At 39.6% G+C, this 16,046-nt stretch overlaps 2 gene segments (V, D, J or C); both read left to right on the top strand.

The window, feature by feature from the left end:
• LOC110324134 overlaps positions 1 to 11,627 on the top strand; it is a gene marked incomplete at its 5' end in the record, with an annotated part of 15,787 nt that extends 4,160 nt beyond the window's left edge. Inside the window, 2 exon segments of the V gene segment in view lie at positions 878 to 885; positions 11,565 to 11,627. Coding sequence covers positions 878 to 885; positions 11,565 to 11,627 — 71 coding nt within the window.
• Positions 11,628 to 14,770: 3,143 nt separating this feature from the next.
• On the top strand, positions 14,771 to 15,244 carry LOC110324133. The segment is given in 2 exon segments: positions 14,771 to 14,816; positions 14,916 to 15,244. Coding segments are annotated over 2 exon segments (375 nt in total).
• The last annotated feature ends 802 nt before the right edge of the window (positions 15,245 to 16,046 follow it).

Raw genomic sequence — 16,046 nt, 5'->3', positions numbered from 1 at the left:
TATTGGATGGAACACAGGGTCCCCAATGGAGGAGCTAGAGAAAGTACCCAAGGACCTGAAGGGGGCTGCAACCCTGTAGGTGGACCAACAATATGAACTAACCAGTACCCCCTGAACTTGTGTCTCTAGCTGCATATGTAGCAGAAGATGGCCTAATTGGCCATCACTGGGAATAGAGGTCCCTTGGTTTTGCAAACTTTGTATGTCCCAGCACAAAGGAAGGCCTGGGCCAAGTAGTGGGAGTGGGTGGGTAGGGGAGCAGAGGCGGGGGGGTGGTATAGGGAACTTTCCAGATAACATTTGAAATGTAATTAAAGAAAATAAAAAAAAAGAAATATTTAAAAAAAGCAGGATTAAAAGGATTTAGGGCATATGTAAATTGTGAAATGATTAAGTATAGTAAAATACATAAATAAAATGTTTGAGTTTTAGCGTCCCCCCCCCACTCAGTGTTTGTGTGTGTGTCTGTGTGTATTTGTGTTTGTATGTGTGTTCTTGTGTGTATATTTTTAGTCATGTTTTTTCCATAATAATCTCTAGGAGCACAGAATATTTTCTACTAGGAAATCTTTAATTTCTTTTGGTTGTCCCTCCAGGTGTCATAGAGGGAAATAAACCATGTGAAGGTGAGAATGAGAATGTGGTGCCGATTGACTTTGTCAACCTGGATTGGACTTTGAGGAATTTGAGCATAGACCAGTAATTGTAGGTATATTTCAACATAATAATCGAATTTGGAAAAGTGTCTCCATGTAACAATAAATTCCATAATCATTTCAAATCCAGTTGCACAATAAAGCCTAATGGGTGGTCACATATTGAAGCGCTTAAATAAATTTCTCTTGACCATGAGTGTAGTTCTATTTCTAAAGCCTAGAGTATAGTGTGGTTACTGAACAACAGATTACAGCAGGCCATAATATACAAGTGACATCTCCCCTAAGGATGGTAATAACCTAATGGTGAAAGAGTCTGGGATAGTCATTCTGGGAAATTCGGGTATGTTCTGTCTCCACTAATAGGAAATTATCACTAGGGTTATTTTGTTTGTTTGTTTGGTTTGGTTTTTGTTTGTTTTTATTAGATTTTTTCATTATATTTCAAATGCTATCCCCTTTCCTAATTTCCTCTCCGAAAATCCCCTATACCCTCCCTCCTCCCCCTGCTCCCCAACCCACCNANTCCTACTTCCTGGCCCTGGCATTTCCCTATAATGGGGCATAGAATCTTCACAAGACCAAGGACCTCTCGTCCCATTGATGGCTTACTAGGCCATCCTCTGCTATATATGCAGCTAGAGTCCGTAGTTTGTTAAGAACCTCCACTGTCAGCTTTCTGAATAGACTGCAGTTATTTGTTCTTTTTATTTTCTCCTTCCTTGAGGTTCCATCCTTGTGTGACTAAAATTCCTATAATAAAAACAGCAGGATATTGGAATAAAATAAGAAAAGTTGATAAATGGAATCCTATAAAATATCCCCATGTTCCCCTTTTTAATTTTTTCAAATGAGCCTTTAAAAGATCATTTGCCTTCTCAACTATTCCCTGTCCCTGAAGATTACAAGGAATTTCTGTTTTCAAAACAATGGCGAATTTTATGCAAAATCTTTGGAAAGCTTTACTGGTATAGGATAGTCCATTATCAGCCTTAATTGCCTTTGGGATACCCAAAATAGAGAAACATGACAATAAATGTGTACAAACGTGAGAAACTCTTTCTCCTCTTAATGTGTTAGCAACACAAAAATGAGAGTAAGTATCAATAACTACAGGAACATAAGATAACTTACCAAATTGTGGAACATGTGTAACGTCCATTTGCCATAAGTCATTAGGTTGCAAACCTCTGGGATTTACACCATAATGAGGTACAGGCAGTAATGGAGCGCAAGAAGGGCATTGCTTAACAATTTGGCGAGCTTGCTCTCGTATTAAACCAAATTGTTTTCTTAATGATCTAGATGACTGATGATGGAAACCATGAGATTGTTGTGCCTTTTCTATATTTAATAAATAAATCTTAGTAAATTCACCAGCTAGGGCATTTCCTTTTGTCAAATTTCCCGGTAATCTAGTGTGACTGTGAATATGTCCAACAAATATAGGATATTCTCTTTGTAATAATAAAGATCGAATTAAACTCAAATATTGTTGAATAAAAGTAACTTTGGAATTAATCATAGTCACTTCTTGAGGCATTTTCCCAGTTGAGATTTCTATTTTTCCAACTGACCCTAGCATGTGTCAAGTTGTCATAAACCTAATCAAAACAACACCCAAAGGTGTACTATCCATACAATATGGCATGGTGGTTTATACCTGGAATGAAATCACTCAAAAAGCTGAGGATCACAGGATAACAGGAAGGAATATCTCCAGTCAGAGACAGGAAGGCCACTTAACACCATGAATACCCAGATAGAGTAAGGCAAGCACAAGAATCATGAATATGTAGCTACAAGGCATTATATTCTATAGAGTGTTCTATATGTAGAATGAACTTAAGATCTCATAAAATAAATGTGAATAAAATATTTATATAATACATACAATACTTACATGACGTTTTGTTTACAAGAGCTATAGGCTAGGCTTATGATGTAGAAAAGATTCATCTAGAGAGCATGTGATGGGTGAGCTTTCAGACTCCCATACCCCCAGGCTGGACTTTAATAGATGATCCTCCTCCCTCAGCTTCTTAACCATGTGGTTTTTCCACCTTTGCTCAGAAATGGTACCTGTGCTCTGCATACCCACCCACTCTGCCCATACACAGACACAGCTTGAACCCCAGGTGTTCTGACACATCTAGTATCATAGGTGAGACCCCCAAACCCTGCTCCAACACCTGGGCTAACTCGGACCTCTGGGAACTAGGGGACACAGCACTGGTCCAGCCAGACACACAGGCTTCTTGCTGGTTGCACATGTGTGCTGGATCAGAGACTACTTTGGATCCCCACCCACTCAGTCCACATCCAGATGCATCTTGACCCTCAGGAGTTCTGACACACTCAGGATAACATGTAACAGGATCACAGGATCACAGGATAACAGGAAGGAATATCTCCAGTCAGAGACAGGAAGGCCACTTATCACCATGAGTACCCAGATAGAGTAAGGCAAGCACAAGAATTTCAGCAACAGAAACCAATGTTACTTAGCAACATCAGAACCCATTTCTCCAACCACAGTAAGCCAACACACCCAAAAATACATATTCACATCTAAAATCCCATCTCATGAAAATAATGCAGTACTTTAAGAAGGACATAAATAACTCCCTTAAATAAAAACAGGAGTCTCTCATTCATGAAAATTTCAGAATGTGGTAACACATAGCTTTAGTCCCTGTACTCTGGAAGAGAAGGCAGACAGATTCTGAGTTCAAGGTCATCCTGATCTACAGAGAAAGTTCCAGGACANCCAGGGCTACACAGAGAAACTGTCTCAGAGACTTAAAAAATGAGGCAATTTGTGTTAAATGAGCTAAAAACATAAATGGATTAAAACACAAAAACTACTTTTTAATCCTTTTATTCATTATGATACAAAAATAGTAAGTCATTCTGATAGCCCTTAGAAAACCACATAATTGTTTGAAAACTAGTTGCTAAGAGCTGGGTTTGTGGCTCAGTGGCTTTGATGTTAATCTTGCATTATCAGTTTGATTGTACTGGAAGTTGCCTAGAAGATTCATCAAGCACAGCTGTAGATATGAGGGAGTCTCTAGAGACATCTGGATCATTAGGGCTGTGATTTAATACATTGTTGTAGGAAGTGAGTTGTTGACAGTGTGCCTTTGTATAAAATACCTTTGCCCTGGCACCTAGCTGCTGCTCTCTGTCTCCTGTCCACTGATAGGCAAACTACTTTCCTGTAAAACATGCTGTTTTCCACACTGTTCTGCCTCATCACACATGGACCCAAAGCAATGAAGTTAGGGGACATGAATCAAACCATCTCAAACTGGGAAAGAAATCTTTCCTCCTTTACACTGTGTGTAGCAGGTGCTTGGTCACGTTGAAAGATTACTTACCATGGTGGCAAATACTTGACATAAAAAGTGTTGTGTTTGATACTCAACACAACAACATAGGGCAGAAAGTTTAGACATGCCAAACCATAGAGCACTTGTCTGTCATGTATGAGGCACAGAGTTCAATCACCAGTCACTCTAACGAAAATATAATCTATATGTATACGTTATAGATCATATATTTTGCATATAAAATGTTGAATGTGGCTATTAAAGAGAATCAAACCCTTTCCTTTGTGTAGCCATAAATTTTTCAAAACCTACATTTACTGAGGGTTCAAACTCTCCTCTAGCCCACCACCCAGCAGATAGGTAGTAGGAGAGAAAAGTTATTATAATATGGAAGAAGTGGACTGTTCAGCAATAGTTCTTTGGAGGTGAGCTTGAACTTTAAGGCAGGAGTTCATTCACATAGCAAACATCAAATATGCCTCAATAGCTGCAGACCTATAGCCAGGTAGATGCCAGTCACAAACCAGCAGCTGTAGTTCAATCCTGAAGGAACCACAGGGCTGCCCAACAGGCCTGATGCAAGGCCACAAAAACCTCAGGGGCAGTTTTTCAGCAAGTTTGTTTCAGTGGTGGCATTATCACAAGTGCACTCAACAATGCTATATGAGGCAAACCAAGACATGCATGACTTTAATGAAGAATAAGAAGTTGAGCAAATCAAACCAAGGCTCAGTGCTAGTATCCCCATTTCTGAGGGGTCATATTGATACTCTATTCACACAGGTCCTTCCATGTGTTTGCTATATCAAAACATCCTTTCAGCTGTGTCTACTTCAGGAAAACATTCTTCCATGTGTTTGCTTTAGCAAGACATTTTTTCACCTGTATGCTCCAGCAAAATATTATTTAACATAATTAACTCCCCAAAGATCTAGATGTTTCTATTTGTGTGTTTTATTTTGATATGGAATAAAATAGTTGATGAAAGGAAAATGATGTGGGATTCTTTCTTCTGATTGGTTGGTTAGTTGGCTGGTTGAATGGATATTGTTGGTTTTTGTTTGTTTCTTTGCTTGCTTGCTTGTTTTGAGACAGTGTATGTCTTACTTAAAGTTTTACTGCTGTGAGGAGACACCATGACCAAGGTAACTCTTATAAGGACAACATTTAATTGGGTCTGGCTTATATATAGGTTTAGAAGTTCATTCTATTATCATCAAGGTAGGAGCATGGCAGTGTCTAGGTAGGCAAGACAAAAAAGGAGCTGAGAGTTCTACATCTTGATCTAAAGGCTGCTAAGAGAAGACTGATTTCCAAGTGCCTAGGAGGAAGACCTGAAAGCTCACCCCACAGTCACACACTTCCTGCAACACTTTCTAATAGTGCCCCTACCTAGGCCAAGCATATTCAAACCACCACAAAGTCTCCTGGAACCTAGGCTACCCTTAATCTCCAGGTCCTCCTGCCTGTGTGTTTGTAGTGCTGGACTTTTATAAATGTGCTACTCTATCTTGCTGAAATATTCCCTTTAAGAAGTATTCTAAAAAAAAAAAATAAAAAATAAAAAAGTAAAAGAAATAGTCTAACTAGAGAGAGAGAGAGAGAGAGAGAGAGAGAGAGAGAGAGAGAGAGAGGAAAAATGACAGAATTAAACCATCAACAACTTGCTATCCTTCATGACAACCACTAGTGTTGCCTGGCAAGACATTTGCTCTTTCAAATAGACGCAAACGCCCCCACATTGTTTAGTCTTGTCCTAACTCTGTGCAAAAACAAGTGTTCTTCAATGCTAAGAGGTTTCTCTATCTAAAGAAGCATCTATGTGAAAACAAAAACAAAAACAAGGCAGAATTCTGTTTGAAGTGTTGAATACTATCAAGATGCTACATTCCTAGCCAGCAAAATGGCTCAGAGTATAAAGACCCTCATGATTAAATCTGGCAACTGGATGTCCACTTGATGGAAGGGTTGAAGAAATTCTTCTGGCTACCACATGTGGTATGTATTTGTATATACATATATGCATATGCAATCAATCAATCACTAAATAAATAAAACAAATAATAAAATGTTTCTAATTCACTGCTATGGGAGAGTCTACAGGTCAAATGATCCAGCTTCTTTGATAAAATAGTAAATGGAAATAAAGGAGGGTGGTCCTGGAGTGATGATAACTCAGTGGTTTAAAGCATTTATTGCTCTTACAGAGAACAGGGGTTCAACTCTCAGCACCCACAGCACCCACAGGGCAGCTCACCACCTTTTGTAACTAAAGTCCCACAGGAACTGATGTTTTTTCTGATGTCCTCACACACTAGGTCCACATGTGACATTCAAATATACATGCAGGCAAAACAACCATTTACATTAAAATAAATGTTTTTCAATTTTATTAGTATTGGTGATACATTGTAGCTACTCAATTTTGAGTATCTTTGAAGTTTTTCATGTATCAAATATTCTACTGGTTCATGTTGATTTTTTTAAAATTTCCCAGTGAAGGTAGTACACACAATTAATCCCATCATTGGGGAGGCAGAGGTAGGCAGACCTCTGAGATCAAGGCCTGTCTGGTCTACAAATAAAGTTCCAGAACAGCCAGGGCTACACAAAGAAACTGACTCAAAACACAAATAAAACCATAACTAAACCTTTCATTTTCATAAAGTATATTTTAGTATATTTAGGATAGTAATAATCCTACTCATCAGAGATAATCATTACTATCATTTTGCCACATATCCTTCTATTGGCTGGGGACCATGACAAATCCATCTGGTGTCTTGTGAGCCTGATGCTTGGAACACACAGGGTAACATTGCCTGGCAATGGAGAGAATGCTAGGATGATGGGATAATGTGCTGCAAGAGGCACAGAACTAAAAACTGCCATGTCAGGAGGGGAAGCATAGTAGCCCTGGTTCAGGATTTATGTAGACCTGATTTCACATTTCTGGTCAGCTAGTTCTGCCTACATGGCCTTGAGAAACATTTGCAAAACCCAAGATGGATTCCAGTTAGTACTCAGTGGACTGAAAAAGATGCTGGTCTCTGTCAATCCTTGACAGCTATTAGTGGCTATTTCAGCCATTGGTGTTGGCCAGAAGAACAACAGTTTGCAAATATACCCTTGTAAAGGTGAGGTAGGTGTATAAAGGACTTGGGGATGTTTTCTTGCTCTGGGTACCAAGGTATGACACTGAGCAAAACCTTTGTGATGTTGTCACCCACAGTCATCCTTTGTTTAGGCTTGACTAGGAGAATGCGTCCTCACAGATAGTAGTTATCAATGTTGGTGACAGATCTCTGAGGGATTTAGAGCATGGTGGATATTTGTGGACCTTGTGCTCTGAGTACAAGTCAGGGTAGACACCTCCTTCTGAAACCCTAAAGCTTGAGCCCTGTCTCTATAGCCTTTAGCTTTCAGCTGCTCTGGGATAGACTTGGCTCTTCTATGGGTCTGTTCTTTTGGTAAGGACCCACTGAATGTAAGTATCATTTTTCACATTCATTTGATGTCCCTTGCTGCCTTCCCTTGTGTCTCATCTAGATCCAGCAGTCAGAGGGGTTGAAAGAATGGTTTCCTGTCCTTGTTACAGCCTCCCCCTCCACCTTCACAAGATACTCAAAGATTGCCATGACTATATAAGGGGAAGTGAGGCACATATCAGTTAGCATCCTCTCTCTGTCTTTAGTCAGCAGTAAACAAGTGTGCTGGAGGAAGTGGGCAGTACTTTTAGTGTACAGGAGTGTGAGGATTTCTTTTCCTTTTTTCTTTTAAAGCAATCTTTATTTGGTGTCTTGCTCCACTTCTGAAGAGGAACTCTTCTCTCAGCCTGGGGTGATGGGAATGATACTTTAGAGCCCAGTGGTTACTCATGGAGAGATTCAAAGTGCCCCTCCCCTGACAACATCTTCTCAGCTGTTTGCATAACTCCCGAGTCAGACAGCCTAGCTGATACATAGCTGCCCAGGTCTGTGTGGGAGAGGGCGGGGCCAATTCTGGAGTGCTTGAAATTGCTGAGCTCCTCTGGCTATCTCAGGCTCAGAGTTCAGCACTTCACATTTCCTCTTGTATGCAATTTAGTGAGGGATGGAATGGCAAAGCATCCTCCCCTCATGTTACCACCAGGAGCCACTGACACACACCTCCAGCAGTCTCCCTTCTTACCTGCTCCACTATGCTGATAGCATCATTTTTTTATTATTTTTATTTTTTTATAATAACCAGAAGTTGGAATGAACCAAGATGTCCTTCAACAGAGTAATAGATACAGAAAATGTGCTACATTTACAAAATTGAATATTGCTTAGCAATAAAAAAAAAAACAATGAATTCATGAAGTTCTTAGGCAAGTGGATGGAAATAGGAAATATCTTCAGGAGTGAATTAACCCAATCACAAAAGAACAGAAATGATATATTCTCACTGATAAGTGGATATTAGCCCAGAAGCTTGGAATACCCAAGATACAACTCACAGACCAATTGAAGCTTAAGAAGAGGGAAGACCAAAGTATGGATACTTTGCTCCTTCTTAGAAGGTAGAGCAAAATAACCATGGGAGGATATACAGAGTCAAATTGTGGAGCCAAGACTGAAGGGAAGACATCCAGAGACTGCCCCACCTGGGTAATCATCCCACATACTATCACCAAACCCAGACACTATTGTGGATGCCAACAAGTGCTTGCTGACAGAAGCCTGATATAGGTTCTGTCAGTGCCTGACAAATACAGTGGTGGATGTTCTCAGCCAACCATAGGACTGAGCACAGGGTCCTCAATGGAGGAGCTAGAAATGAAGTAGCTGAAGGAGCTTGCAACCCCATAGAAGGAAAAAGGAAAAAAACCCAAGATGAACCAACCAGTATCCCCAAAACTCCCAGAGACTGAACAACCAACCAAAGAGCACACATGAAGAAACTAATGGCTCCAGTTACATATGTAACAGTGGATGGCCTTGCTGGCCGTCAATGGGAGGAAAGGCCCTTGGTCCTTAGAAGGCTCAGTGCCCCAGTGTATGGTAGTGCCAGTGCAGGGAAGTGGGAGTGGGTGGGTTTTTAAACAGGGGTGGGGTATGGCATAGGGGGTGGTCAGGAAAGGGGATAACATTTGAAATGTAAAGAAAGAAAATATATAATAATAATAATAATAATAATAATAATAATAATGATAATAAAACCAGGCCCGACCTGATCCTTTAGCACTGGCAGAGTAGCACAACCCTGGATTCCCAGGCCCCATCACTTAGACAACATCACTAAACAGAGAACACTGCAGATGGAGTTGACCCTAAGGAAAGATTATTCTTGTTCATTTTTTAAGTTTTCTAGTTAAGCTTTTTAGGGAATTTCTTATGTGAGTACTATTACAGTAGATACTACAACTATAAATCTATACCGTTCATGATTCTTGAACTCTTATACAGAACTCGAGCTTTATTAATAGGCATGTTATCAAGATGCATTTTAAGGTGCCTGCCCTCCTTGATGATTAAGAGCAGGGATCCCTGTATTTAATTCTCAACACCCTACATCTTATGGAAGGCAGATATCAGTGGCTGTGATACTGAGGCACTTGGAAGAGCAGCCTGACTGCTGGTACAGGAGTGGACATAATTCAGGATCTTCCCAACATAACCCCAGAGCTGAATGCAGCAGAGCTGAAGTCCATGTTGTGGGTACATTGTCTACATTTCAGGTTTCCCAGATAGTTATAGAGCCCACACTCATGTATCTCTGAGAAAGGGCATAATCCCATGATTCCTGATACAGTGGTTTTGGACTAACAACTACCATATACATCTAAAATTCTCACCATTTCAATATTGTACTGAGTGGTTTTGTGTGTAAACTTGACACAGGCTGGAGTTATCACAAAGAAAGCAGCTTCAGTTGGGGAAGTACCTCCATGAGATCCAGTTGTGGGGCATTTTTTCAATTAGTGATCAAGGGGGAAGGGCCCCTTGTGGGTGATGCCATCCCTGGGCTGGGAGTCGTGGGTTCTATAAGAAAGCAAGCTGAGCAAGCCAGGGGAAGCAATCCAAAAAGTAACATCACTCCATGGCCTCAGCATCAGCTCCTGTTTCCTGACCTGCTTGAGATCCAATCCTGATTTCCTTTGGTGATGAACAGCAATGTGGAGAGTGTAAGCNGAATAAACCCTTTCCTCCCCAACTTGCCTTGTGATCATGATGTTTGCGCAGGAATAGAAACTCTGCCTAAGACAAATATTATCAGAAATTTGCTCTGACAGGTGCAGGACAAGGCAGGTGAAGGTAAAGTTAAGCTGTAGGGCCCCAGGACATTCAACCTAAAGTTCTCAGTACAAAGAGGTCTTGTTTTCCCCAGATAAAGGGCAGGGAATAAGACGCGAAGCAGGAGACAAAGGATGAGGGAGAAGAGGGAGTGAAGAGGGAGAAGAAGGATCTGTCCCAGAGTGGTACACAGGAAGAACTTCTGGATAAGGAGGAGGCAGATGCTGCCCATAGGAAAATGCTGTTTATACAGGTAAAATGGGATAACCTATTTTCAGATGAGAGGTTTATTTTTAATTGGACAGGTTATATTAGGAGAGCCGAAGGAGTTATTTTCTGTTATTTATTTATTTATTTATTTATTTATTTATTTATTCATTCATTCATTCATTCATTCATTCATTCTTTTATTCATTCATTCATTTTATATCCCAATTTGCTGCCTACTCTGTCATGATCCCCCCTAACAGTCCCTCTTTCTATTCTACTCTCTTCTCCTCTGAGAGGGTAGTAGCATACTGGATAACCCCCAACCCTGCTGCATCAACTCTCTGCAGGGTTAGGGGGATCCTCTTCCAATGAGGCCAGACAAGGCAGTCTANTCAATGTATTCTACAGACAGGCAATAGCTTAAGCCACAGCCCCCACTCCAGTGGTTGGGAGACACCCAAGAAGACTGAGAGATACGTGTGCTACATTTGTTCTGGGGGCCGAGATCCAACCCAAGCATGCCCATTGCTTGGTGGCTCAGTCTCTGAGATACCCTGTAATTATGGAATTATTCTCAGCGGCAGATCTCTACGATTTGGATCTTTCCTCTGGTTAGTCCTTTTCATTTTCTTTAGTCAGAATTTTCACTAATTATGCATCCTTGTAACTGCAGGCCTATTCTAGCACTAAGTTCAAAACTGTTTAGCTTCTGAGAGTCACCCATATCCTGAGCTTCTGCACCATTTCAGTTATTTATGTCAACATTGTCAGTACTGTGTATAATTACTGTGCAAGTCTTTTTACTTTGTCTATTATATATTGTAGGGTGAGTGATTTAATCCTGTGAACACAAGTGCTCTGCCCCAGCTGTTGCCTGTTGAAGAAAGGAAAAAGGATGTTACCTCCTGCCATTTACTTTTTATAAATGGGAATCCAACTGTCACCAAAGAGGAACCTGGCATTGAGAGGGACATTACAGTAATCCTGGCACAACTTAAAGTCTCTGATGCATACTCCCTTATTCCCATGTAAACTAGATCCAATTCTCACTTCAGCTGATCTCTGTGAACACTCAAGTTACAAGGATAAAATATTTCTGTGGCCAGACTCTACAACTTCACTGTATGCCTAACTGCATGGAAGCTAATGACCAGCAGGGGGCACAATGAGGCAAATAATCCCCATAGAGAGATGAGGAGGATATTGAGGGGACTCTGTCTGTCCTCTGTGGTTGCCTTTCTTAAGTGTATTAACTGATCTGGCCTGCTGTGATTAACATGCGATGTCTCCACACTGAAACCTACTAAAGATAGTTTGCTAAACAGTTCACAGATTGTTTTTATTTGGTTTTATACTATTTTGAATAAAAGTGATACAATGTATTATAATAACTGATTTCCCCACTCCCAACTATTTGCAGATCCTTCCTACCCTGAATTCACACAACTACAAACCCGTTTTTTTCTTTCTGAAAATAAGCAGAGAAAGAAAGAAAGAAAGAAAGAAAGAAAGAAAGAAGAAAGAAGAAAGAAAGAAAGAAAGAAAGAAAGAAAGAAAGAAAGAAAGAAAGAGAGAGAGAGAGAAAGAGAGAAAGAGAGAAAGAAAAGAAGGAAAGAAACTAAAAAGGATATTAAAAACAAACAGAAACAAAACACAGAACAATCAAAAACCAAAAACCACACAAAGACACACATTCGAAGACACACATCTACTCAAGTAATAACTGAGAGAGAGACAGAGAGACAAAGAAAGACAGACACACACATAGAGAACCACATGTCTGTAGCCATGATATATGGGCAAAACATAAGTGAGATAAAAGGAGTTGAAGAAGGCAATGTTAGGAAGAATATATGCAAAAATATCATTGAATTCATTTTTTGGCTATCAACTGCTAAGCATACCTTTATGATTATCGGTGCTTAATATTTCCTGTGAGACGCCACTGGAGAAAACCTTAATTATTCATTTACATGTGACTGTCAATGGCAGTTCTTGTTTAGGGCTGAGGTCCTGTGTCTATTTGCTTTTTCCAACTTGGGGATTTTATCTGGGTAGAATTGGTTCTGGCTCTGTGCCTGCAGCTATAGTCTCTGTGAATTCATATGTGCATCAGTCCACTTGTGTCTTGAAGATGCTCTTTCCTTAGAGTCCTGCAACTGCTCTGGCTCCTGTAAATCTGCTCAATTTTAAAATAGTTTACTTTCTATTTTTATCTCTACTATATCGCCTTTGTAAATTCCAAACACTGTAATGGCCCAATTCTAGACTTTAAGTTTCTACAATTCAATACACTAAACAAAATACTCAAATCTTGGAACATGTATGAATGAGATCATGAATCACTTGCCTAACAGACATGGATGACCTATTCAGTGAATATTTTCCAGTTCTATAAGATTTTTATAGATCAGATAGCTCATGTTTTATCACTGAATAATATTCACTTTTCTATATATACAATTATATCTTTTTTATTTATGATTTATTGGAAATTTGAGGAGATTTCTTCCTCTATATGCTGTGGAAAGACCTTGGGTATCGTGCTGTGAATAAATATGAATGTATGAACATCTGCATAATAAGATGTAGAGTCATTTGCATACATGTGTGAGAGGGTTATTGTTGGGAAACAACATAATTCTATTTATTATTTTTGGCCATTTTTGGTAGGAAAGACTTCATCTCATGTAAGTGTGGTTTTTAAAGCTCATTTTTAGAGACAATATAGGCCCTAGTAGACTTCAGTTAAATTGCTAATGATCAGGTTGTCAAATTGCCTTATAAATATTTGTGTTTATTCCCAATAGACTGTCTGAGACTTGATGAAAGAGGATCATACATGGTGTGTGTAAAGATTGATGCAGATATTCATGAGTGGCAGAGTGCTGAGAATGACTGACAAAGTACTCAGCCATAGAGGAGTATTGATACCAACCTCTCACTCCCAAATCAAGGACCATCATAAAACAGGGAAAAGAAAGGATGAAAGATACAGAGAATGGGGTAAAGGAGATCAAATTTTCTCTCCAGGGATTTAACTATTCTTAGTGCACATTTGAACCCTTACCAGCACAAGACACACACAAATGAAACCAGTGAAGATTACCACAAAAGAGACTTCAAAATGCCTGAACAGGTAATGATGTCTACTGGCAAGCTTAGCAATATCAGGTAAATGCCTTAGAATAGAATGATAGAAGTGATCCTCTGAGGTTAATATATCCACATTGGTGCATATATCCCTTGAACTCACCATATAAGAATTAAAACAATTATAACACAGATGGAAGGAATAATTGATGGCCCACACCAGGCTGAAAGTCTTTTGTCATTTCATGCCTTTTGAACAAAATATATTCATTTTTTTCAAGGGAAGACTTCTGTAGGTTCACCCTTTATTAGTGGTCTCTCTCTCTCTCTCTCTCTCTCTCTCTCTCTCTCTCTCTCTCTCTCTCTTTCTTCCTTTCTTCCCGTCTCTCTCTGACTCTCTGTCTCTGTCTCTTTCTGTTTCTCTGTCTCTATCTCTGTCTCTGTCTCTCTCTATATCTATCTATCTACATATTTACATATATAAAACTGTGTCTTACTGATAAAATAATTTTTGACTCACATATAGTTATTCCTGTAATTTACTGATCATCCTCCTGTAATAATCATTGATAGGTAAATAGTTTTAAAGCACATTTTAGTCATTTTATTGAGTTTTGAAGCATATAACCTGTTAGAAAGGCAAATATTAATTGCATATATTAGAAAGAAGACTCTAAAACTATAAAAGTTATTTGTTTTTGGAATTTTCCATAATTATCAATATCTTCTTCTTCTTCTTCTTCTTCTTCTTCTTCTTCTTCTTCTTCTTCTTCTTCTTCTTCTTCTTCTTCTTCTCCTCCTCCTCCTCCTCCTCCTCATCCTTCTCCTCCTCCTCCTTCTCAAAGCTTTGTCTGTAAATCAACATGTTAACATATCCCAGAGTTGAGCAACAGACTTAGTTCACATATAGATTGAGATAGTCTTCTCTGTAGCTACAACCACACCAGAAGTCCAGGCCTCATAGAAAGTGTATGGGATGCATTTCCTCAGAGAGGAACTGGATTTGGACTTGAGCATCCTGCTGCCTGACCCATGTGCCTTTTCAGTCCTTCCTCTCCAGTCCTTCTCTAGCTGGACTAGATTCTTATGTAAGCATTCCTCAGCTCATGAATATACAAATTACCTGGGTCTATGGTGGTAGAAAGAGGGATGTCCACAAGCTGAAAACAACATAAGATCAGTGTCCTCTCCACAGTCCCTGAACACACTGACTCTAACCATGGGATGGATCTCGGTCTTTCTCTTCTTCCTGTCTGTAACTGCAGGTAAGGGGCCCACCAGTTCCAAATCTGAAGAAGAGAAATGGCCTGGGATGTCACTGACATACACTTTGCATACACAGACATACTCCTTTCTCTTCACAGGAGTCTACTCTCAGCTTGAGCTGCAGCAGTCTGGAGCTGAGCTGGTGAGACCTGGGGCCTCAGTGAAGTTGTCCTGCAAGGATTCTCACTATGCCTTCATTGCCAGTGCTATGCACTGGGTGAAGCAAAGACCTGGACAGGGCCTGGAATGGATAGGATCTTTTACTATGTACAGTGATGCTACTAAGTACAGTGAAAAGTTCAAGGGCAAGGCCACATTGACTGCAAACACATCCTCCAGCACAGCCTACATGGAGCTCAGCAGCCTGACTACTGAGGACTCTGCGGTCTATTACTGTGCAAGACACAGTGCTGCAACCACATCCTGAGTGTGTCAGAAACCCTGGGGGAGCATAAAGCTGCACTAGCACTGTGACTACAGAAAGACTAACCTTACAATTACTCAGAAATAGTTATTTTGAGTGTCCATTTTTTACCTTCTTCTCATAGTCCTAGAGTGTCTTTGTTATCTTTCTAAAAGGACATCTAGGAATTAAGTGATGCTGAATTAGGATAAAGGTACACTACATTGTACCCTGGTAATCTCTTCACCAGTGACCACCTACATTGACATGTTTTTTACTCCACAAACAATCAAAAAGGAAAAGTATGGTGATGCATGATAAAAACATCACTGGATTCCAGGACACCAGAAAATTTTTTGATATTGTTGGGAATAATGTGCAATGCAAATTAGACATATAAAATCTAAATAACTAACATCTGGGCAAACAAACACTCCTTTCATCATCTTAAGTACTAAGTGACTTCAGGTGTGTTGTTAAATCTGGCTGTGTGTTCCAGGAGAAGTTCCAGTCTAATAGAATATGAGAAATAATTACATCATAATGCAAAGTCAAATAAATATAATTCCTGTAAGTTGGTCAAAATACTACTAAACCTCTTTTCATGAAAACCATTTAAAAACACAGTGTATATTCCTGTTAACTTATATAAGTTCTAAGATTATACATAAGTGTTTGCTCAATATTCTCTTCCTTTCAAGCCTCAGTAATCATCCCTACAGTCACTAGCATTTTAGAACTTACCATACTGACTTATGGACTTATTATACTGATACAGTAGTAACTGTTATAGTCCATTTCATACCTGCCCCTCAGCTTTGTTTTA

Source organism: Mus pahari, chromosome 7 (genome assembly GCF_900095145.1).
Source record: "Mus pahari chromosome 7, PAHARI_EIJ_v1.1, whole genome shotgun sequence".
Lineage (NCBI taxonomy): Eukaryota > Metazoa > Chordata > Mammalia > Rodentia > Muridae > Mus > Mus pahari.
The sequence above is the reverse complement of the archived record's forward strand: the minus strand, read 5'-3'. Positions and strand labels throughout refer to the sequence as shown.